Consider the following 26410-nt stretch of genomic DNA (forward strand, 5'->3'; position numbering starts at 1 on the left):
CAGAATTCTTCATGAACGGTTCTTAATGAAAGATATGTTCTCACACAACTCAGCTGTTACAGGCAATTGTATACACCAGCGTCCTGTGCAGACGTTATAGGATGGTATAACATGCTTAAAATATTTGGGCCGTAGGATTTAACTTGATGTAAACAATTCAGTACCAAAGATATCCTTAAATGGGGATGTAATTGAATTTTGCAGAGAACACTTTACAAGGGCAGTACACTTATTCACTGCACAATGTATTAGTCTATGGACTAGAGCAAGGCTTGATAATTATCACACATTTAATATAGCAGCTTTATACTATTTATATGATACAGTGACAGAAATGTTGCACAGTACCTGCTGGCGTAGTGCCAAGAGGGATTTATTACTGTCAGATTGTGTCATATAGCTGTACATAGTGTGCATATGGAGTAAAAGCAGGGCACTCAGTAATTTATAGCAAAAAAATAGAACTCTGTGCAGTTTGCTGCAAGGCGATTTTGGCTAACAAGTGGATTGGATGCATTTTTTTATTGAATTAATATAGATTTACCATTGCATCATCTACATAGCTAAATGCATTGTATTTTTTAAATGGAAACCTTATACATACCATGCACGGTATATAGACATTTAAATGATGTGACAAATGTTTACGGTAAACTGTGTATACAGTAATTACTGTGTGTTACATAAGTGGTTGTAAACCCTTACATATACCCAGTGAAGTGACTGGCCTCAGGGAATACACAGAGATTAAACAAATCCTCCTACATATGTTGGGTCTGTCTATCTGCAGTCTTCTCTTCTCTACATCCGTTCAAAGTGCAGAATTTTAAAGTTTGTCTGACAGTTCAGAAAAAAAAGGGGCGGAGAACAGAAGTTACACTTTTCAGAGCTCAGTGAGGAGAGCTCTGACATCTGATTGGAGGGGAGGGACACACCCCCTTCACGCTGCACACAGAAACAGAGCTGAGGCTGTCAATCAGCCAGAGGTCCCTCCCCTATCACCATTTTTCTCTTGGTGTCAGGAAAACTTGTCAGAAGTGTTTCATGTTGATAACGAAAGAACAAAGCAGCAGACAAAAGTGACACTTGCTGCTCTTAATTGAGACAATTACACACTATAGAGGGAAATGCTTTGTTTATATTTCATGTCTGAGTTTTACAACCTCTTGAATTTCTTAGAGGATTTTCTCTTTTTAGATATACTATATATGTCAGTGCAAATTGATTATAAATAACCATGTTACTGAATGTAAACGTTTTAAACCTTTTTTATAGGTATAACATTTACATGTTTATGAACAGCCATATTTGATCGTTATATTATATATGGTTTGTACTTTCAGCTTAGTAATGGTGATCAGTGATAGTACTTTATTGGTCCCCCTTTCAGCCTGGTCAAACTAGAAAAACCTGGCATGAGAGAAATACAGGAGCTGCTATCGGTGACTGCTACTAGAAATGCTAATTTACTCTCTGTTTTTCTGAGCCACTAGCTTTAAAGCTCTTCAAGTCATTACCCTGAAACAACTAAGCAGGCTAGAAAAGTAGGTTACTTTGTGCTACTAGTGGTTACTAGCATTTCCAGAAGGCTGCATTTTTCTTTAATGACAGGTTTTCTTTAAAATCAACAAACTCTCTGTATGGCTAACTTATGTTACCTATGCAGTCCTCCATTCCTCAATAGAGATTGTGTATAATATTGTGTTCAGCAAGGATGGGAAAAGGTGCTAGTCCATGTTTAGACGTGGATTGGGCCATATAGGGAAACCCTAGGAAGCAATAAAAATTACTCCTGATCATGACAAACTCTAAATCGGGCCCTACACACAGATTTCTTTAGCTCAGTTCTCCCATCCTTGCTAAACAGCAGGGGATGGACAAATTCCCCCTGCCAGATATTGTATTCAGATTTCTGGATTGGAAACAGACACCATTTGGCCCAACAGTCTTCCACCCAACTCCTTCAACAAAAGTTGTTTAAAAAATATACTTTTATTGAATCAGTTGGTGCTGACAGGGCAACCCTAGGCTCAGATTTTTTGTTCGAGAAATGTCTGACAGGCTTAAAGTGTAAGTAAACCCCACTATCATTTTCAGCCAAGAAAGCTGACATTTTTGCCTCTGTTTAATCTACAACTGCCATGATGCTGTATATGTAATCAGTTATGACACTAGCCATTGGATGGTTTGACAGTTTTGTTGAGGGCACAACCAATGGGAGTGATACATTTCCGGCACATGAAACTGTTTTACGGATGGGTTTACTTCCGCTATAAAGGATGTTCACTTTTTGCAAAAAGATAAATGCACATTTTTTGAGTCTGTAATGCCTTGCACCAGCGATCAGCAGATCGCTGGTGCCATGCAGGTCTCCAGCAGAGCCAGTGTATCTTCTTGCCCATGCATCCCGTACAGGTAAACAGATACAATCTGACAAGAAGTATGAATGAACTACCATGGTGCTCCACAGTGCCGTGGAAGTTCATTGAAAACTACAAGCCGACAGCTGCAAAGGCTGCCTGACCTTGTCGTTTTCCATGCCCTGGGCTCTGTTAATCAGTGATGCTGTGACAGCTAGTAGGAAGGGAGAAGAACCCTGCTAGCTGTCACAGCGGGGATTGGGGAGGTGTGGGGCTGAACTGTTTGTAACATGTTACACCGTAAATATGAGAGTATAATGTAACATGTAACGAAAGGTGAACTTATCTTTTAACTATAATACAGAGAATTTTTCAAACACATTGGAAAATGTCTGTGCACCAGGGCCCACCCTGCTATCACTGTGCAGGAGGAAGGAAATAATTGACTGCTCAAGTTCTGTTGTTAAAGTCACAAGATAGAGTGCCATGGATTCTATTCCCTCAAAGATTTCCCCGCCTGCTGGTACTTTATGCAAATTATGACTTTTCCATGTAAAGTCACACTGGGCTTGTCCCTGCCATGTTCTCATTACATTAATTGACCAATAGGGGAGCTTGAGATATGTGCATTTAGCTTCATGCAACTTTTCTCTGTTTCTGATGGTTCTAATATGCAGTTTTCACTGAACGCAACCTCAACTTATATGCATATATATACTGTTTACTTTACAAGTTCACAATAAGCTCACCATATTTAAATGTATATCTTTAAAACTTTAGAATGCTTTTAAATTCCTTTGAAAATGTTAAATACACTGTGGTTACCATGATAACGAAAATCACTTTGTAGATGGAAAACTTTTCAGAGTTGAAAAGTTAGCCATTATATTCCCAGGAAAGTATTTACATACAACAATAGCATGAACACATCTCTCTGCTAGTGGGGGAGATTAGCGGTGTTGCTGATCGCCGTGACATTCGGTGATAACAGTGAACAGGAAGGAATGTAACTGTGTGAGATAGTTGATTGCAAACATATCTGCATGGAAAGCTTTATCTCACTGCTCAGCAGGAATATGCAAACCTTTAATCTACATTAGCATAAAATCTGTGCTATTTTCTCATTCAGTTATTACATTTAGTTTTACTACCATATCAGAAAAATGTCCCCCAGTCTGTCCAAACATGGCAGTATCACAACACAGCAGTATTTCAGAAGAGATCACTGTCAGAATACATCTCTGTGTTATAAAACAGCTATTGTTAGAATACGTGACTGAATAAGTAGACGGTGCTGTCCATCCAGAAAAATTTGTTAGAACATGGAAGACGTTACCGGACACAATCACAACACTTTTATAGGTCATAACAAATGATCTGTCTATATGTTAGAATAAGATATCTCGTCAGCACACCAACAAGCTTGTTTCACAGTGAAAAATGTCTTTATTCTTGAATGAGCATGTGAAAAAGCAACATTTCAGGACCATGCAGAAACCCTTTCTCAAGTATGTGGTCATCTTTTATGGTCATACTGAAAAGCTCCTTTTACAGGACCACACAGGGATTCTTTTTCAGAAACGTGGTCATCTTTTAGGGCACATTGAAAAGACACCCTTTTGGGAGAACAATCCTCAGGCAAATGGCCATTTTGTATGATCATATTGAAAAGCAACCTTTTCAGGAGCATACAGGGACCCTTCCTCAGGCATATGGTGATCTTTATAATCTCGTGGAAAAGCAGCATTTGGGACTGTAAGGGGGGGGGCATTTCTTGAGTGGGAAAGGGTCCGTGCACGGTCCTAAAATGTTGCTTTTGTATCTTATTGTACAAGAATAAAGGGTTTTGCCTATTGAAACAAACTGGCTGGTGCCATATCTTTTGCACGTTGGAAGGCAGGACCAGTTGGGAGTCATTGCCACATCCTTTTCACCACATGATTGATTGTAGTATGGTGTGTGAAAGGAATATTTGCTCTGTATATACAGTATCTCAAAGTGAGTACACATTTTTGTAAATATTTTATTATATCTTTTCATGTGACAGCACTGAAGAAATGACACTTTGCTACAATGTAAAGTAGTGAGTGTACAGCTTGTATAACAGTGTAAATTTGCTGTTCCCTCAAAATAACTCAATGCATTGCCATTAAGAATGCTGAGAATCTATTTTGTTCTATGTGCCTTGGGTTTCAACCCATTTTAAAAAACATGATTAAACAGAAGCAAAAATGTATGTACTGTATGCCTATATTTTTATACTGTTTAACATATGGCGATGTGGAAACATATATACAGATAAAACACATACAGGTGTCATCATTGCCGACCGTTGATCCTTGTATGTTTAATTTGGCACTTGCCCAAAGTGTAAAACACTGCAAAATGTGTTGTAGTTATGTAAAGAGTAATAATAACTTAGGTTTATGTTATTGCATGTAAATGTGTATATTTATCATCGTATTTATTTTAATATTTTTTGTTTTTTAAGCAGATACTCCAAGCGATCCAAACCGTCCAAGTTTACCTCAACGTAAGTGATATTATTATTTACATTCATTATATAGACAATTAATAATGGGGTCCAGATTCTTCCTTTGTCTATGCTTGGCTGTCAGCGATTAAATGCAGTTAAAACCCAGCCTAGATTTCCTGTGCACCCTTGGGTCGATCAGCCATAAATGTTTACATTTGGCTTGCCCAAATATGTATGTTCGTGCCTAAAAAATGAAAGCGCTTGTAGCATCTTCTAATATCTCTGGCAATGGCTTATTTTGTGGCAGACAATAATGATCATATAAGATTTTCTAACCCACCCAGACCAGTTGGCTAGTGGTGCAGGCCGGTGGCCATAGGCATGAGATTGTCAAGGAGAGAGGTTGTGAGCTCCAAACACAGGCTCCTACCCACTGGTCAATACCATTCAACAATGGTCAACTGACAAGGCAGAGTTTAAAGTAGAACTACACTTCATCTGAGCATTACAAACAAAAAATACTATGTAATTAATTTTAATATTCAAAGCAAACTCATCCATCTATCCATGTCTCTGGCTTTATTTTGCTGATAAATCACTTTTAAAAACACCCCTAGCATTTCTGGCTGCACCCATTTTGAGTAAGGGCAGGTGATTCATGTAGCATTTACTTCCTGGAATACATCTGCCTTTAGCTCATGCATGCAGACAGGGGGGTGTGTCTATCCAAGAAAATCCCTCCTCCCCTCCTGAAGACTCCTGGGATGTATGACATCATTTGTCTAGGCCTGGAAACTGGGAAATGTAAGAAAAAAGTTTGAAACAAGTAAATATGATATACATTTTCCTATCTATTTTCTAATGCTAGCAGGTCTTATTTGGAAGGGATAATGGGCATCACCTTGTTTGGATATTGGGCCTCATGTAAAAAACTGGAAGGAAAGTATCATATTTGCCCTTAGCCACCAGTCATATGCTTCCTTTTATTTTTAACCAACACCGGAAAAATATATTTTTTTTTTTAGAAGCGAATTGGTTGCTGATCCTAACACCACAGCTTTGCTTTTCCTCCAGATTTTCTACTAGTTCCATTGTGTTTAAAACAAAGCAGCCTCCTGATGAATGCCCTAAAGGTTTTGAAATAAAATAGAAACACACTTGGATATCGGCAAAGGGTGTCTCTCTGACTTATTCAACTAAAGGAAGTGTATTTTTTTGTCTGGATTTAATTTCAAACATACACGGCAATGCCAAATTTTGAGAACAATGGATTCTATTTCTGTGATTTTGTGTCCTTTGCCTGACATCACTTATTTCCAAGCGGTTCCGCTCTCCACCTACAAATGGGAAGAGGGCCAAGTAGGTTTCATAGGTTACAGAATGAAATTGGCTGGGATGGTTGTACACATGTAGGAATAAGTGATATTTCCCTAAATCTTAGTAATACTGTCAGTACAGCATTTAAAGGCCATTGCAGTTAAGTGCTTCTGCAAAAATCAATTTTTCACGGTGCTGAATTTAGACATGTTCCGAAGGCCGTGATCTCTCGCAGCTATGTGGGAAGGGTTTTTCTACCCCAGAGTATGTCGATCTGTAAAGAAAAAAAACAAACGCACAGACACATGCTGGTATAGAGCCTATGATTTATTGACTTTACTGGGAAATGTGAATATATACAACAGCTAGTTCATTGTGGACTTGTCAGATGTGTAGCCAGAATTAGACGTTGGAGATGTTTTTGAAGACACTCTCTGTGCAAGACTTTGTAAATAATGTCAAATTTGTTTTCTGTTAACATAGCGGTTTTCTATGGCCTGGACACCCCAACTGTTGTCGGAATTGCCTTTGCAGCATTTATAATTGGTGCCTTATTAACAGGAGCATTGTGGTACATCTATTCTCACACAGGTATGTCCTTACTATTAAGAATATTTCACTTTACAATTTCAAATTTAAATAGATGTATATATACACTAGAACTTTAAAAACTTGCCAAACAGCTTCTATTTAAAAGTATATAGGTAATTCAAAAATCAGCTGATCAAAACTGATATCTAACGAGGTACCTTTGCAAAGCAGCTGGCAAGAATGGTCAATCTACCTCAAAAATGTATATTCAATGTTATTGTTCGCTGTGAACCTAAACAAAAAGTCTTAGATTGCTGCTCGGGTTCCTGTATCCAAATCCTGTGGACTCCCACTATGGGTGGCAGCATGTGTTCAAACTGAAAGAAAAAGATCCCTATTGCCGCCCTCTAAACAAACCTCAGTCATGCCAACCCCAGTCTAGCTCCTTCCAGGCCACGCTGCAGATGTGTTTTGCCCTGCCTCATGCCCCACCTCCATGACTAAGCCCCAGGGGTGGGGCAAGATGTAACGTGTTGGGGACATGGCCTGGACAGAGCTAACTGAGTCTGCTTTTACCGCTACCCATTGTTTGGAGTACAGCAATCTGGATCTTTTTCCTTCAGATTCAATGATATTGTTCAGTTATGGTAAATCTGATATCCAGGTTAAGCAAATATTGTCTAAATGTGAAAGTCATGTTTGATTCTTTGTGTCCTGTATGTAATCCTTGCAGATTTGTGTTGTATTCCATCATATAACAACTCCTGGACTCTGCCACTGTGCATACGTTTCCTCTGATAAAGACTGGTCACTGCATCCTCCAAACTCATATCTAACCCAAACTTTTTTATACTCCAGTGAGCTGTGGGCCAGGTCATTGCCCACCTTCCGTGAGCTATTATGCAAGGAATGACCTAGCCCACAGGTCACTGGAGTACAGAAATAAAAAACAGGAGTTCAGAGTTCGGGTTAGAGATGAGTTAGGAAGATGCCCAAGCACATCTCTAGTCACTGCCATGCTCTCTCCCTGCAGACAGCCTGTAGCAGGTCCCGCTCACGTGTCTGCTTTGGTTTGCAAATTGTTGATCTCAGTCCTACTTTTACAAGGTAATATCCATAATTGCAAAGGTATTTGGTGCTCACAAAGTGGATTTATATCCTTTGTGGCTATTAAAATATATGTTTTAATTAAAGTTTTTGTGCCTAGAGTTCAGATTTAATGGGTCATTTGCTTATCTTTTAACTAAGCTCAGTTTTTATATTTTCACAAATCTGCAAGACAGTGTCAACCTTTAATCTCAGCAGAGGAAAGCAGTATTGTACAGCAGTGACCAAAAGTTTTGAGAATCACACGAATATAAAGTTTTACTGAAAATTTACTGAAAGGTTTACTGAAGTAAACAATACAACCATATCATAAGTGTCAAAGGCTTTTATTGAAATTTACATGACGTTTATGCAAAGAGTCAATATTTGCAGTGTTGGCCCTTCTTTTTCAAGACTTCTGCAATTTGCCCTTGCATGCTGTCATTCAACTTCTGGGCCACATCCTGACCTGAAGATGCTCCATCATGGTCAAAAAGGCATTGTTCCTCACCAAAATGTTCTTGGATGGTTGGGAGCAGTTGCTCTCGAGGGACGTTTTTTTGTACCATTCTTTATTCATGGCTGTGTTCTTAGGCAAAAATGTGAGAGAGCCCATTCCCATAGCTGAGAAGCGCCCTCACATTTGAATGGTCTCTGGATGTTTTACTGTTGGCATGACATGGGACTGATGGTAGCGCTGAGAAGTGGACAGATGCCCCAAACAATCAGAAATGGGATTCATCAGAAAAAAAACCCTGTACCTTTTGAAACGATCAATCTGTCTCTGATGTTTTTCCTGGAGAAAAGTTGCTTCTTTGATGCCATTCTTGACACCAGGCCATCCTCCAAAAGTCTTCCCCTCACGGTACATGCAGATGCTGCCATTCCTGAGCATGCTCTGCACTGATGATGCCCAGATCCCGCAGCTGAATAAGCTGTTGGAGACGGTCCTAGCTCTTTCTGGACTTTCTTGGGTGCCCTGAAGCCTTCTTCACAAATGCAGTGGAAGTGTTTTTTTTTATGGGATTCATTTTCATGACAAAGAGGGACTTTGCAATTAATTACAATTCATCTGATCGATCTTCATAAGATTCTGGAGTATGTGCAAATTGCCATCATAAAAAACTGAGGCAGCAGACTTTGTGACATTTAATATTTGTGTCATTCTCAAAAATTTTGGCCAGGCTGTAGGTATGTTTTATAGAAACTCAGTCACATTCGTGAACAATTATAGACAAATTAGGGGTGCAATGTGAAGCTTTTACAACTTTATATATTTATCGAGACCTTCACTAACCTCTTGATAGTTAAAATTAAAATCATAAAGATATATTGTAACAGGGGCAGGAATCCTTGGAGTGGTGGAGATCTACCTGAACAACAAAAAAACAAACATCTCCAGGGTGCCATGCGCTTTTTCTTTTTAAGGAAATAACCTAGCAAGGCTGTATTAAAAAGTTAGGAAGATTTGCAATAAAATTAAAAAAAATATATATGCAAATACAAATGTCACTGTAAAAATATAAGCTTATCCAAACTTTTTAACTTTTTAGGGTCAGGAGTAAGTAACACAAAGTGCAGGGGTCAGATATAAGTAACGCATAGATCAGTATTAAGTAATGCACAATGTAGGGGTCAGTATTAACACAGAGTTCAGAGGTGAGTAGTGTCTATCGTAGAGTGCAGAGGTCAAGATTAAGTACCTCAGAGATCAGGGATCAGTAGTATGTAACCTAAAATTCAGTAGCATGTAATGCAGAGGTCAGGAGTAAGTAATGCACAGTGTAGGGATCAGTTGTAAGTAATGCAGAGTTCCACAGTGGAAATTCCCCTTTGCTTATTCAGTCATCTGTTAGCCATGGTTATGTAGCCTGACAGGGTTAAGTGTTCGGTAGTAAAGAAGGGGTATGAGCAATGGATCAGTGTACTCTCATACTTTCTGACTCTGCCACATTTGTTTTGAAAAAGGTTGTGACATCATTGTCAGTTTCTAGCACCAGGGCTCCTCACTAGTTAAGCTCACAAATTTCAGGCTGCTACACTTTCCCCACCTCAAGCATGCCCATACACTTTTGCAGAACTTTACACACCCCTTGCTTTCTTGTCAGAAGACACATAACCCTTGTCAAATCCAATTTAAAAAGCTATTTAGGAACTTCAGAGAACGGCCCCTTCCCCTTTGCTCTGATCACTCTCTTTTTCTCACAGCAGCACCTGGTAGCGTGATGGAAATCCTCCCAAGTCTCCCCCAGCTGTATATGGTACGACAGCCGAGGAAGAGCCTGGGACTTTCCTCGACTGCAATTACCATGCCAGCCTGAGATCTGAAATGTAGTCAGGTGGGGTAGGCAGTTGACGGCAGTGATGGTTCTTCACAATATACCGTCACAAAAGCCATGACAGGTGGCCATCCCTAGATATAAATTTAGGATAATAAAAAGATGCCAGTTTCTGAAATTTAGATTTCACATTATCAGTCACAATAAACAAGTCCTTTGCCATGTTTTAATTGTGGTTATTCTGCTGGTGAGTGTGTAGCCTGAACCTGGCCATCATGGATATTGTTTGTTCAGAAACTTGCCTTCCACTGCTTCCCAAGAAGTAAATTAGGAGGTCCCATGCTGTGTTTTCAAGACTGCAGATAACAAAACATTTTAGTCCCTGATGTGTAATTCATTTGATATTTCATTGCAGCTAGGTTTATATAACAACATGTAATGTGTCTACACAATGTGGTAATTCTGAAGGTACTGTTCGAAAATGTATGTAATTCATTTGATAGTATAGTTGACACATGCCTCAAAACTTAAAGTAGAACTATAGAAATACATTTTTATTTTTATTTTGGATAGAGCAAGGGAGAGTTATAACCCCTGTCATATATTTTTTTTCACCATCTGTGTCCCATTGTGGAGATTTACCCTAAATTCCTGTCCCATAGCCAAACAGGAAGTAAGAGGAAATCAAGTTAAGGGAATTCCTGGGCACCCCCAGGTCACCAGAACTAGTGTCGCCATTTGAAGATTTTCTGGGATTTTATTTTACGTTTACTTTCAATGATAATGGTAAACAGGACAAATAGAGAGGGTGAATCTCCTTAAAGTGGAGCTCCACCCTAAAGTGGAGCTTCCGCTCATTGGAACCCTCCTCCCCTCCGGCACCACAATTGGCACCTTTCAGGGGGGAGGGGGGTGCAGGTACCTGTACAGTACAGGTATCTGCACCCACTTCCAGCATAGATATCTGCAGAATCTACGGGCCTTTCCGCAGAATCTACGCCCCTTTCCGCAGGTCCCCCGCTGTCTGCTGGGAAACACATGGATCCCAGAGACAGCGGGGACCATCCTTATTGCGCAGCGCGATTCGCGCATGCGCAGTAGGGAACCGGGAAATGAAGCCGCAAGGCTCCACTTCCTGATTCCCATACCCAAGATGGCGGCAGCAGCACCCGAGAGACGATCGAGAGATCGGCTTCGGGTGCCGACATCGCGGGCGCGCTGGGCGGGTAAGTGTCCTTATTTTAAAAGTCAGCAGCTGCAGTATTTTTAGCTGCGCTCTTTAAAAAAAAAAAACGGCGGAACTCCCACTTTAATGGGGGCACATACAGCGATAATCAATGACAAGTGTTCTAATCCCTTTCCCCTCTTTCCAAAACGTAAAAAAAAGTTTTGCCTTTAGTTATACTTTTTTTTTTTTTTTTTATCTTTTTATTGGTCTTATAAACACATACATGTGATTGACAAGTAACATACAGATGGCGGAAAGGTTGCCCACGCATGGGTGGTATATGCTTATGTCAGAATGAAATCCACTTTAGTAAAGTGTGTGTCACCTTTGAGTAGAAAAGGTGGGCATCCCTTGGTCAAATGTCATGAATGTTAGTGGAGGTATTATTTTTAATTATTATTTTGGCCTTTAGTTATACTTTAAACAAATGTCTCCTATCTGGAAGGCCAACAGTTAAAAAGACCTGAAAACCATCTAGATCTAAAAATTGTTAGTATGCCATATTACAAAGGAGAGATGAGCATGTAACATACCAAGATATTACTTAAAAACTGGCCAGGCTGATTATAAATTGGTTTCTAGAAATTATATTACACAACTGCTGTGTTGCACATTTTATTTTGAGCTGAACTTTTCCAAATGTGCCAACATTCATTCCAAATGGACATTGTCTTGAGAGCCTGCCACAATGATTAGGCAAAGGATGAGGCTGTTTAGGGCTTCTGTACGGTGTGATAATGATTGCTTACAACCATAAAGTGTTGAACATACATGTGAAGTCTCTTCTATGTAGACTTTCCTTTGACTCTTCTGCTCATTTCTCGTTGCTGGTGAGAGTTCTCCCCATCTGTAACCATCTCAACTTTGGTTCTTGTGTTTTATATATAAAGTGCACAAGCACTCTCCAACAATTCTATGGGCGAGAAAATCAGGCAAAGTGCCAGTAGGAACACACAAATGAATATAAAACATATCCACTGTACATTACATATTTCTAGATATAAAGCTTCCTCCACCCTTGTGGTTTTGGGAATTGATCCCTCAGAACACAGCTGAGCTATTCTATGCCACAAATTGTTTGTCTCTGCAAAACTGAAACCTTTCAGACTAAAGTTACAGTAAAACAGTAACTCACTGCTCTATTTACAGTGATTGACTATGGCAGTACAGAAGCAATTGACTGTAATAAGAGAGCAGTACTGTTTTCCAAATTAAATGAGGCTTATTCTTAGTGATTCTGTTGCTGGCAATTTAACTTTAGCGACAGAATCACTAGTATGACAGAGCTTTGGGATCTGTATGTAATTTGCTTTTATGCCTGAATAGGAATAAGCTGAACGTACCTGAGTTCAGCTCAAGGCAGGTTTGGTGGCCATTACTAAAGTTCAGGTGCAAAATCCGAACCCCACTGAATGGGAGCGGAATGGTAAAAAAAAAAGTAATGACCATTTTCTAGGGCATCAGTAAAAATGCAAAAAGTTATATTAAATAACATTAAATTCTATTAAATATCATGTCTGGGGAATGCGCTTAACCTGCCTATGATGTGGTACATCTCTCTTTAAACTGGTATGGATTTTAAGGGGGGAACCCCTATGCAAAAAAAAAAAAGTGTCCTGACCAGGAAAGGGGGAGGGGGCATATGCCCACCCCCAATCCGAATCACTCCAGGCCACATGCCCTCAAACAAAATGGGGGGACATGATGGATATGGAAGTCTGCTGATACCGTCCCTTCCCTCTATGTGAATGAACAAGAGGTAGATAAAGACAGACACATTTTTACATTCCTTAATAAAAGAAAAGTCCCACAATATAAATCTACCGTCATTCACATTATCCAACATGCACTCACAATGACGCCCCTCAAAACCGTTGAAAAAAATTCCTTTGGCTGCAGACACAATCTGCTCTCATTGCTCATTCACCACTGACTGACAGCTTCCAATCCCCATCTCTAAATATATACAAAAGGATTAGGGTCTCCTGGGTAATATCAAATGTGGTCATGTGGCCCTATCTGGTCAGAGACATCAGCACTATCTCTGTCCCCTTGTCTACATGGCCACCCAGCAGATGAATGGGGCCAGGTGAAGTCACTCATCGTTAATCATGAGGCAGGTACTCACACCTTCTGCTTCCTTAACAGCCATTGGCAGAGGGTGCCATCAATAGTTGCTATGAATGCTGTTAGTGCCAGCACCTGCTGATTCTGTAACAACCATTGACAAGAAGCTGTCATATTAAGTAGCTCAATAAAAAAATTATTAATATATATGACGTTCAGCTCTTGCCAAATAAGCAAAAAGTCCAAACCAAATGCTCATCCCTCCCAACTTATATGTCAGTGTGAATGCAAGAAAAACTTGCGAGGGCTTTCACACTGGAGCGGTGCGCTGGCAGGGCATCAAAAAAAGTCCTGCCAGCAGCTTCTTTGGTGCTGTGAACTCACCACTCCTCCACCACTCCTCCACCGCTGCTCCCCATTGAAATCAATGGGGCAGCGCTGCGATACGGCCGGCAAAACGCTGCTCTGGTGGCGTTTTGCGGGTGGATTTCACCCCTTTCACCCCTAAAACCGCTCCACTAGCAGCCGAATAGCACAGCTAAAACAACGGTAAAGCGGCGCTAAAAATAGCGCTGCTTTACCGCTGACGAAGGTGGTGGCACAGTGTGAAAGGGGTCTTGGTGCCAGCATGACAGTATATAGACATGAACAAAAAGCCCCTATGGTGAGACCCCTGTATATTCTCTGCACAATTATCACACATTCCCCATTCCCTTCCCCAATTATCCATCATTTAATAGATTTTTGTACCCTTTCTTATTTTGCTTTGTTTATTTAAAAACATTTTCTAATACAACTAATATACAGAAAATACTCAAGTTCATGTTAATTTCATCTTATTGTAATCACTTGCAGAGAAGCATTTAGAATGGGGCCAATTAGGTGGCCTGTGTTCACATATGCTAGCAGAGAACAATGGCAATGGGAGAGATTGGTCTGTTGCTTCATCCTGGGTTCACACTTGTGCGAACACAGAGATTTTGCACCGCACTGCTGTGCAGATCACATGCAATGTCTGTGCAATGCAAATTCAGTCATACAGTTTGTATGGCTGAACTCGCATTGAAGTCGCACAAAGATGCTGCAGGAAGCTTTTTTTTTCCCCGCACTGGAATTGGATCACATGGATGTTCATACCCATGCAATCCAATTCCTGTCCAAATTCACAGTTTGCACTGTGATCTGCGAACAGATCTGAGGGTGTCTTTAACTTTGTATTGACACCCGCAGCGGTTTCGCAGAGGGCAGTGTGAACTGCCTGAGAGGGAGATGTGATGGGGGGAACCAGCACTGGAATCGTGCTAGTTCCCGCATCGCTATAGTGTGAACCCAAGCTTATTGTCCATTCGCAGACGGGTCAGGGAGGAGACCTAACAGCATTGCTTAACTACAGCAGAGAAAATATGGTTACCAAGCTAACTTTGCTAGGTGGCAGAGCTGTGTAAATCTCAGGACTAACTGCATAGAATTAAAAATCTATTGGTAGATAATAAATCATAATACATTATACATGTTATTTTAGATGTGTATTGCCTGGACATTAGATTTAACCTCAGTCATGCTAATATACAAATAACCACTTTTGTATAGTATCTGAAAAGTTTACATTATCAAAGGACATTATTCTTTAATGTCTTAAACTGTTAGAACCGTAAAGATGGTCTCTTGTTATGACTATTACAAGCATCAGTATGTGCTAAGTTCTGGTCAATAAGGTCTTGTGGTTTATGACGTTAGTTTCATCTAAAGCTATTTCGGAAAACGACTTTAAAGTTATTACCCATTAAACTTTTTGACTATATTAAAACCTAAATTTAGAAAACCAGAAATAGTTCAATGGTACACGAGTAAACACAATCAGGTTTAACAGTCTATTTGTTATACTTGTATACTTGTTAATACTTGTCTTTAATTATTGATTGATTACTGAAATGTGAACATATCAATGTTTGTGCATGCACTGTTTAGTAATTGATGTTACATTTGTTTGTAGTAGATAAGCAGTGATGATGTCAAGCCAGAAACTTGTATGTCTCAATGGAGCCCCCTAGCTATTGGCTAGTATAGAGCAATCCGTATATACTAAGCAGTTATTTCACATTTTATATTCATGCAATAAACATCTGGAAAGCACATATCTAAAATGTTATGGGATTAAGTAACAGCTTACTTTGTCAGTGAAAGTAACAAATGCCCTGACATCAGTCAGTGGTCAGTGGGAATAAAAATGCCCCTTAATTGGTGGTCATTGGAAATAATAAATTCCCTGGTGCCAGTGGAAGTAATGAATGCCGTGGCGCCAGTGTAAATAATAATTGCCCCATCTTCAATGAATGTTATAAAAGCCTCTGACATCAATGGGCGTAATAAATGCCCCTGCTTCATTGGAAGAAAAAATTGCCCCTTTTTTCGGTGGTTAGTGGAAATAAAAATTCTGGCTCTCTGGAAGCAGTCAGGAGAAGTAAAAAATGGCCCTGCATCAGTAGTCAGTGGGAGGAAATTGGTATTGGTCTCAGGTATTGGTCTCAGTGGAAATAATGAAAGCCCCATTGGCATTAGTATCATTGGGAGTAATTCTAGCTCCCAGCACCTGCTGTCACTCTGCAATGATTGATTCACCACCAATGAATGTTTGGTGAAAGTAAAATTCAGTGCTTCAAAAGTATTTAAGTATTAAAAAGAACCCTTACCATGTCCCTTAAAAATGAAACCTTAAGTTTGTTTTTTTGTTTTTGTTTTAAATCAGCACGTTATCTACATTTAATGTGAAGTGTCCCTTGTCCTGCTGTCAACTTCCATAGTGAAAATCTGTAGTCTTCTACCCCCTCAATTACCCCACAGTGGTATTTTTCTGATGCTTCAGGTGGTTAATACCAGTGCTGGATTTGTGACAGGCATTAATCAAAAGTGTTAACTATGACCTTTCATTTATCTGCTTATCCTCCATTCATAGAGCACTTTCCTATTATGGAAGCTTTAGTACAGCTTCTATTAATGGAGGATAGAACGGAAAGGGCAGGCATAGTCACTCTTGATGACTGCCTATCACAGGTCCAGGTTTGGTTTTAACCCCTGCAGCACCAGAAGATTACCGCTGTAGTATATGGGAGGGTAGACAGAGGACTTCAGTTTTCCACTATGACAGCTGACAGCAGCAAAAAGCACACTTCACATAACATTTTGCTGCTCATAAGTACTATTAATATGGCAACAAGTGTGGCAGGATGTTGGCAAGGGCTGTTCGCAAACACTGCGCCTCTGCTCATGTTCATAATTTACAGTCCCAGATGGGACTGATTACTATGCTGCCCTATACAATCTGGACTCTGCCTACTCTCCTCAGTACATAGCAAATAAGCAGTCACACATTGAAGCCTATCTATCCTCCTCAGGCCTTCCTAATCTATCCCCCGAACAGGCTGACTTAGAAATCCCTATATCCTCAACAGAGTTGCTGGCCTCTGTGAAGTCTCTGCCAAATGGGAAAAGCCAGGGCCAGATGGTTTTACTAAAGCTTACTACCTGAAGTTTTTTACTAAGCTGCAGGCACATGTGTGCACATTTTTTAACTCTCTGGCTTCCAAAGGTTTTATCCCTCAATTTGCCTCATTGGCTCACATCATGCTTCTTCCTAAGGAGAGGAAGGATCACTCCCTCCCCCAAAATTATAGGCCAATATCTCTATTAAACGTAGACATAAAGATCTTTGCAAAAATCCTCGTCAATCGTCTGAAATATCTCCTCCCCTTGTTAGTTGAGCCTGGCCAGACAGACTTTAATGTAGGCCGAGAGGCCAGGGATAACTCTATTGGAGCTCTTCAGCTTGTCCATTGGGCCCGAGTACATGGTTGCCCGTCCCCATACCTGATCCTTTATACTGACGCTGAGAAAGCTTTAGATTGGGTGGATTGGGACTTTCTCAGGGCTGTCCTGGTGCGGCTGGGCCTGGGTCCCTCTGTTACGCTGGATCTTGGCGCTCTATACATCCCCTACTGCCCAGGTCAAGGTGAATGGTGTCCTTTTCACGGAGTTCCCCATTCGGAATGGCACGAGGCAGAGGTGCCTGATTTCAACCCTGTTGTTCGCTCTGGTGTAAGAACCGCTGCTCCGGAGAATCCAAGCTAATCGGAGTATCAAAGGAGTCTTGGCCAGTTCAGTGGAACATAAATTATCGGCTTATGCCATTAACATCCTTTTCCATGTAGTGGACCCCCTTGTCTCATTGCCTAACCTGATGGAGGAACTAACTGCTTATGGCCAAGTGTCCAACTTTCGGATAAATTATGCAAAATCTGAAATGTTGCAGATAGATGTACCCCCAGCCCTTGCTACTACCTTGAAGAGAGCTTTCACATTTACTTGGGCCTCCACCTCCATAAAATATCTGGGCATTCAACTTACTGACCGTCTAGATTCCTTTTAGGTACAAAATTATGCTCCTCTACTTCAGAAGATCTGCCAGGATCTACAATCCTGGGATAAAGCAACATTCACATTGATTGCCCGCACAAGCATTATTAAGATGACTGTATTGGCCCGCATACTTTTCATCCTGCAGATGATGTCTGTTTCCCTACCTAGATGCTTTTTTTACTGAGCTCCGTGGCCTCTTCACCTCGTTTGTTTGGAAAGGTAAGCGGCCACGTTTAGCCATGGTTTAGTTGCAATGACCCAAACGACTGGGAGGCCTTGGCATCCCCAATATCTTACAATTTTATAGAGCTATTGCTCTGGAGATTTCACACCTCAATTATGGGTACCCCTTGAGAAGACTATGGCAGACCTAACCTATGCACTGTGTGTCCCTCTGAGCGATAGGGGTTTATCAGAGTGGGTATCCCCACTACAACATATGTACTCAAAGTTTGGGACAGGCTAAATAGATCCCTGGCCCTAGCCCCCCAAACATCACCGCTAGCGCCTGTTGGTGACTTTCCATGATTTCCTCCTGGGGAGAAATTGTCCTTTTTTGGTCCCTGGATAACTGATAGGGATATTAGCCTGTCCCGCTTCCTGGAGGGTCACAGCCTAATTTTGCTGGCCATCCTTGGGGAGTGGTACGGTAGGAGTTCACTGAGGAACCATTGCACCACTTGTACCTTCTCACACACTCTAGCTCAGTAGACTCTTAAACACAAGAAAATAACAATAAGTTGCTGTCCCGCGGGTACCGAGTGCCCACCTCCCTTGCTAAAATTTACCCTTCACTCTCTGAGTTGTGCTGGAGTTGTGCCCCCCCCCCCCCCCCCTTCCTGGCAAACTCACAAGAGAAAGAGAGAGCTGTGCATGACGTCATAAGCCTAAGAAACAGGAAGTGAGCTCTAGAAGGCATTTACTGGCAGAAATTTTTTTTTTACTATCCAAAGTTAAAACAACAAGGGCAGAGGATTTAATAGATGGAAATTTGAAAAAATTACTGAAGTTTCGCTTTAATCTTTCACAAAAACACTTGGAAGCTGATTGCTTTCTATGGAGAGCTGCTCAAGATTTGTCACTCTCCAGTTTTAGTAAATTAACCCCAATGTGTTATGTAAATGCAATGCATGTTTAGATGGATACTGTTAAAGCTTATGTATGGAATTTTCCTTTCTGTTTTAAAGTTTTGAATAGAGTAGTTGACCTTTTAGGTTTTTATTGCCATCTGTAACTTAGAGATTTTCATTCAGTTTTTATCACTACAGCTCCATCAGTAAAGAGGGAACTGGGGTCACCAGGACAGGAGGACACACAAACCTCAGAACCACCGAAAGAGTTTAATCTTTCCCTACTGTACCAAATAATGTGTCTCTGTATCCGCTGGGGATACTTTCTATCACTTCCTGTTATTGTTACCCCAGTGATCATTACATTATCACTACTGGGGACCCAGATGGCAGTAATAACATGAAAGACGATTTAACCTTTCTGCAGTTCCTTCAGAAAATAAAAGCTTAGCTGGATTCGGGCTCCAAGATTTTTGCCTGTGCCATAGATCGTTTCACAAGTTGGCATGTTATAAGGAATCAAATCTCAGGTAATTGCTAATATTGTTTCCCTATAGCCCCTCTAAGACCTACAGAAACCACAACAGCTAAGGCAGCACATTTGTGGTTTGTGAAGTCAGTGGAATCTGCAAGGTGGAAATTCTAGACGCTAAAACTGCATTTGTACAAATTCTTTAGGAAACAAGAACTTGGAAGCCAAGATGAAATGATGTAACTTTTATTTTGGGTCTTAGGGAGTTGGTAACACTGCCAGCTTTTTGATGGAAGTTTTACACATTCTGTACTATAGGAAATGACCGGTTACCTAGCAGGTTTTCTGACCGCTTAGCTTTTTTTGTGGTGTAATTTAAATCTGAATTTCAGGCACATAAACAAGACAGAAATGAACGCAGCTCTGAACTGAGGGAGGGAGAAGCAGTACAAGAAGCTGATAAGAAGGGCTGCAGTGCAAAAAGCATGTTACTAGCAAGAGAGAGCAAGGGGATGAAGAGATTAACTTATTGGCCTGCTGCTCCTCCTTTTACTGGCCAGTCACAGCCTGGGGGGACATAATCTGTAAGTGTTACTAAACTGCAGTGGAGAAAAGAACAAGTTTTCTATGACAAACAGGGTTGTGCTGTGGGGTAGAGCAGTGTAAATCTCAGAACTGGATGGACAGAGATACAAATCTGTTAGCACATAAACAAGATTAATTTTATATATTTCCTATTTGTATTTATTAGTTTGCATGAAGTTTAGTCTCAAGAGCAATTGTATCAATTTTTTTCAAAGTTGTTTGAGAGTGAAGTTCCACTTTTAAGCTTTAACCCACGACAAGTACAAGCAGCCTGTGAGCTTCAGAAATCCTTTTGCATTCAGAACTGACTTAATTCTTTGTGGCATAGATTCAACAAGGTGTTGGAAACATTCCTTAGAGATTTTGGTCCATATTGACATGATAGCATCACGCAGTTGCTAAAGATTTGTTGTCTGCACATCCAAGATGCAAATCTCCTGTTACACCACATCCCCAAGATGCTCTATTGGATTAAGATCTCATGATTGTGGAAGCCATTGGAGTTACCAGTTTGAGATGATTTGAGCTTTGTGACATGGTGCATTATCCTGCTGGAAGTAACCATCAAAAGATGGGTATACTGTAATCATAAAGGGATGGATATGGTCAGCAACAATACTCGGGTAAGCCATGGCATTTAAATAATGCTAAATTGGTACTAAGAAGCCCAAAGTGTGCCAAGAAAATATCTCCCACACCATTAGACCACAACCACCAGCTTGAATCATTGATACAAGGCAGGATAGATCCATGCTTTCATGTTGTTTACGCCAAATTCTGACCCTACTATCTGAATGTCCCAGCTGAAATCAAGACTCATTAGACCAGGCAACATTTTTCCAATCTTCTAGTGTCCAATTTTGGTGGGCCTGTGTGAACTGTAGCCTCGGTTTCCTGTTCTTAGCTGACAGGATTGGCAACCAGTGTGGTCTTCTGCTGTTGTATGTTCAATGTGTTGTGCGTTCAGAGATGGTATTCTGCATACTCTGTTTGTAACAAGTGGTTGTTTGAGTTACTCTTGCCTTTCTATTATCTCAAATCAGTCTGCCCTTTGACATCAAAAAGGCATTTTCATCCACACAACTGCCACTCACTGGATATTTTCTCTTTTTCTGACCATTCTCTGTAAACCCTAGAAATTGTAGTGTGTAAAATTCCAAGTAGATCAGCAGTTTTTTAAATACTCAGACCAGCCCGTCTGGCACCAACAACCATGCCACGTTCAAAGTCCCCTTTTTTCCCCATTCTAATGCTTGATTTGAACTTCAGCAAATTTAGATACCTAAATGCATTGAGTGGCTGCCATGTGATTTTCTGATTAGCATTTTGTGTTACCAAGCAATTGTACAGGTGTACTTAATAAAGTGACCAGTGAGTGTATATTGATTACACAGAAGAGTAATGCTGTCCACAGACCTGAAAAAGAGATTTGTGCAGGGACAATCCAACTGCCATTGCAGCAAGCTGTCTATGGTCCACAAACTTCTATGGTAGAGTTAATGACAGTGTAGAGCAGACGAGAGAGGACAAAGAGGTCAGCCTCTGATAACTAGTGCAACAATAGTGATCAGTACAAGATTTTCCACTCTGCTCTTTTCCCCAGATAGCAGGAAGCTGGCCACGGATAATACCTGATCTATACATTTCATTGAAATGATTTCTTGTGAATGGGAATTCTTAGTTTTGCTTGTGTTTGTTTAATCTGGGCTATAGGCTAACAACTGAGTACTGGATCTGCAGGTCTATCTGTATATTATATACCGAGATATACAACTAATTATAATTAAACTAGGGTTTTCAGCAGACTCTCTACTCTTGTGGTCAATACAATTACAATACACTTCAGTACAGGTACAATACAGATCAAGACAGGGGGGTGAGGGTGGCTGCTTACAATCTAAAAGGGAGCAATAACTGTGTGGGGATGAGTTTATGAAGAAAGAAAGCATCCGTTGTTATGTAAAAGAAGAACAAGATTTGAGTTTTGAGGGATCAACTAAAGACAGACGGCGTAGAAGATAGCCACACAGATTTGAGTAAGGACTTCCAGAGGAAGGGGGAGGCTCTGAGGAAGTCTTGGAGGTGAACATGGGAGAAGTTGTTAAGGGAGCTAGAGAACAAGAGGTCTTGGGAAGAGTGGAGAGAAAGGTTTGGGTGATAATTTGAGACTAGGTTGATGATGGCAGAAGTGTGTATGCTTTTGTATGTTGTTAGCATTTTGAGTTGTATTCCTTGGGCTCAACCACTACAGGGTTTGGCAGAGAAGGGTGGTGGACACTGAAAGGTTGGTAAGGTGAAATAGGTGGCAGCAGCATCCCTGATAGACATGACCCATAATGTTAGCATGTAACCATGTGTTGTGATGCTTTCCTTTAACTAAGTATATCTAACTTGTATAGTCCAGATTTGTCTCCTCTCAATGTCTGCTTTCTTTTTCAATATGTCACATATGTTATTTCTACAGAGTTCTCTTCCAGTAGCCTAAATCATAGCAAAACATAAATTAATAAGATGTATCACTGTCTTTGTCATGACATTTAAGAAGAGGGGAATAGCAATGAAGCAAAAACAGAATCTGGAAATCATGTCATTGTGTAAAGTAAAATCACATCTGTGCAGAGAAAGGCATATTTGAAACTTCTGCAAAACTTGCAGTAATAGGATTTGAGCGGCTCTGGGCAGTCCACTCTGATCTCAGGTTTCTGCACATTGTAGGTAAAATCTGGGGCTGGATAAGTCATGAGCAGAGATCTTTTGCCTAATCAAGTTTTTTGCTTGGGGGGGCAGAAAGCATTGCACAAAGATTACTATTACATTGTGAACGAGGATCGCAGAGTACCAACAAACAATACGTTGCTGTACCAACCAGCAACAAAGATGCGAATACTGTGCTAATCCATAATGATCATTTGTATTAACCAGATGTTTCTATAGTATGTTTTTGATAATGTCTAGCCATCTGTTTCTAGAAGCAAAACACCAGAAATGTTTTAATTGTCCTCTTCTTTTCCTAACCCTTTCTTGACTAGGGGTTTGTATTTTGTAGGCTTAAAATTTAATTTGAAAAGAATAAAGCGTTTTTTGTTTTTTTTAATCAATCATATGATGTCTTATTCATTGCTATTGGTACATCTCTTTAAAGCTGGGTTCACACATATGTGCTACCAGACATCGTATGGGATTCACACCGCATTGCTGTGCACGTCACATGCAATGTCTTTGCAATGCAAATTCAGCTATACAGTTTGTATGGCTGAAATCCTATCGTAATTGGCACCAAAATGGTGGTCCGCACTGGAATCAGATTGCATCGGTGTTCACACCCATGCAATCCGATTCCACAGTTTATACTGTGTTCTGCTGCGCTCTAGGAATTGATTTGGGGGTGTCATTAACTTTCTATTGACACCCGCAGCAGTTCGCAGGGAGCAGTGTGAACTGCCTGCGAGTTAGATGCGATGGTTTCCACATCGCATATGTGTGAACCAAGACGGAGTCGTAAAACAAAAAGCAGCGCTAATAAAAACTGGTCAACAAAACAATAAAAAAATAAAGATAATAAAAACTCAAAGCATACAAACATCATCAAAATACAAAAAATTACGTGAATAAATCACTATACAGCCAAGTAATTGGTTAATTAAAGAAGAAAGTGAATAACACAAATAAAAAGTCCAATGCGATAGTGACAAGAAAGAACAGAAAAAGCACAAACAATCCTTATTTAATGCTAATCCATCCATAAACGACCCATCCCAAAAAATGTGGATACAATTTAACTTCCTTCAATTTGTGTATTAGGATCCACCATAATAAAGGAGATTCCACCACCATCTGACACTGTTCAAAAGCACCTCTTACCAAATAAGATGGACCATCATGTTATAAATGGTCATAACGAGCTCAGCAGGACAAATCCAAACGGGCTCCACCTTGGCAAACAGACGCTCACACCAGCTGATGTCACTCATGGATGCAAAAGAAACAGTCTCCCATCGTGAAGTATGTATTAAAAGAAAATGCCTCTTTATTTAAAAACATGATTTTTAACACCACATTATGTGGGTACAAAGTAGAAATAAAAGAATTTCTTTACAGAAAAAATAAGCTTATAGTAGGCTGATAGCACCGGTAATCTCTGCACTTAGTTGGACCAGCAAACCGCATGGACCAAAATCGATACATGATGATGTCACAAACAAGTCACAGAGATTCCTTAAAAGCAGACCTTGCAGTAAAATGTAAGTTCTGTATATACTGTTCAGGCCCCTTCCTCCTTCCTTTCATGAGGAAGCCACATTTTAGTGGCAAATATGCTTATGCTTATGATTTATGTTTAGGCTGTTCAATTTATGCACCAATTTGTATTCAAAGTTTAACTTCAGCCAAAACTCCTTTGAACGAAGAGAATTCCGTGGGACTTCCATGGTTACACACTTTTTTATGAATGGGATGGGCCATGGTCTGCATAGAACAGAGGCAGAATAGTGGTAGGTGGTAGTGGTGGTATGAGAACCTACATTAGGTTCTCATTGTCCTCTTTATCCATTTTGGAGATCTGCCCTCACTTTCTGTCCCAGTGACAATGAGCCATATAATTATAAACATTGAGAATATCTAACCTTGCTCTGCTCTATCCAAAGCTTTGGCTGAATTTACACTTTAAAGCAAACCTGTGTTTTGCCCATTCAAGGCACAGCCACAGGTTTGCGTTAATCCCCCCCCCCCCCCCCATTCTATCAGCATATACTTACCCTTCCTTTGCTCCCAGGAGCCCAAGAAAACAACTGGAACTTCTGGTTATAGAGCAGCTTGTAAGTCACTCCACGTGACAATGTTCCAACCAGTTCTTACTCCTATGTAATGTATGACTTTGAAGACTTGTAGCTTACACAGAGCATTGCTTTCACTTCCATCAGGTAAATGGAATGGCAGGGAGCCAAAATAAGGTAGGTATGCACTGATGTGGAGGTCTGTATTTAAGTGAACCTGTAGATTTACTCTGTATATGTGAAGTAGAGATTCACTTTGAATTAGTTCTTATCACCATAAATATTAATTTTCAGAAATCTTAGTTTTTGTTCTGTCATCTTTTCCATAAAGTAATACAAAACTACACCCCTAGGTTGCTGTGTGTATTTTCAGATTAGACTTTTAGAATATATTTTCTTTTCCTATGTCAAGATATCTTATTAGAATTTGAAGTTATGATAAATTACCATTCTTTAGAATGTACTCTTTTGCAATGTGTGTTTAATCACAACGCTTGTCTTTCCTATTTGTGTCTGGATGGATAGGAACGATCAGAGCTTTGCCAAACTGTCTCAGACATCTCCCCCATTCTCTGAGCTCACATGCTACTAAGCAACAATACAAATGTAAGCGTAGAAGAAGGCAAACAAACAAGCATTTTTTTTCCTTTTTAAAGCAAAGACTTAGCTAAGTTTTTCCAGAAAATGTGTCAAATTGATTTCTGTGAACAGATCCAAATTTAAGAAAAACAATGGTGTAAGCAACTGTTTTAATTGTTGTTTCAGAACAGCCAATTTATTTATGCATGTATTTCCTCATATTGCTTGATAGATTTAGCTGTTCATTACTTCCCATGTGATCAGACTGTTATTTGCACGCATTCATTCTGGACCCTTGAGAATTGTGTAATGGCTTTACTGGTATCCCTACTTGATTGATGTAATCCACATGATTTATTATGTGGTATAGAATTACTTAAAAATTCGGAAAGTTTTCAAATGTTACACCTTATAATTGCCTTCTGTAATTCTGTGACTGTGCCAACCAACTGCCAGAAGTATTGTATGTGTTTATGAGAACACCAGGATAATGCTCTCTGGATTGGATTCTTTGGGAGTGGACATTTCCTAATTCAGGACATTAAGCAAAGAGTGGATGTTTTACTATCTACAAAGCCATCTTTGGGCAGTATGCAGAAAAGGCTATTGCCAATTTTCCTTATCATACTATTTTGACATTAATGGCATTAGATGACCATCATGCAATACCAGATATTATTGTTTGTTAGTTTAGCCATCTCAATGTTGAGTCTACAGAGGAGAGGATGAGGTGGGAGGAGTCCTTTCCACAAATAAGTAGGTGGTTGCGGGTGAATAAGGGCCCAGAGCTAGTTGCTATTTGCATATCACTACATGCCATCTTTTGGAGCTCCCCGGAGGCTGTAGAGATCTGAAAAGTAAGCTTATCCATGGGTTTACATTAAAATATATTTTAAAACTCAGGGGTGATCATATTTATTTTTTAAGCATAGAAACATGTAAAAGTAGCATGATTGTTTGTCTGTTGCAAATAAAAAAACAGCAATGGTTTGCCAGGTAACTAGTGTCAATTTATGCATGGTTTGTGGCTGTGAGCTACTTAGAATAGCACACAGAGACTGGGGCTCAAGGCAAGTAGATGCCCCCCCCCCCATCTCATATATTGACATTGATTTAGAATTCCGGGGGACAGAAAATGGCCTGCCTCATCTCACGCCAGCTGTCTACATGTGCAT

At 40.2% G+C, this 26410-nt stretch overlaps 1 protein-coding gene across 7 annotated transcripts in view; it reads left to right on the top strand.

Annotated features, from left to right (window-relative positions):
- TGFBR3 (transforming growth factor beta receptor 3) overlaps nucleotides 1-26410 on the top strand; it is a 305577-nt gene that overhangs the window by 255298 nt on the left and 23869 nt on the right. For 4 of the 7 annotated variants that reach the window (XM_077452926.1, XM_077452932.1, XM_077452928.1 and 1 more), the window contains 3 exons: nucleotides 4852-4893; nucleotides 6637-6744; nucleotides 23686-23886. In XM_077452926.1, coding sequence (XP_077309052.1) covers nucleotides 4852-4893; nucleotides 6637-6744; nucleotides 23686-23885 — 350 coding nt within the window. In that variant the 3' untranslated portion in view covers nucleotide 23886. The remainder of the gene's footprint in view (nucleotides 1-4851; nucleotides 4894-6636; nucleotides 6745-23685; nucleotides 23887-26410) is intronic. The other 3 variants (XM_077452927.1, XM_077452929.1, XM_077452930.1) reach the window with 3 other exon arrangements.

Source organism: Lithobates pipiens, unplaced genomic scaffold (genome assembly GCF_037356315.1).
Source record: "Lithobates pipiens isolate NorthernLeopardFrog02 unplaced genomic scaffold, aLitPip1_a1.2 Scaffold_23, whole genome shotgun sequence".
Lineage (NCBI taxonomy): Eukaryota > Metazoa > Chordata > Amphibia > Anura > Ranidae > Lithobates > Lithobates pipiens.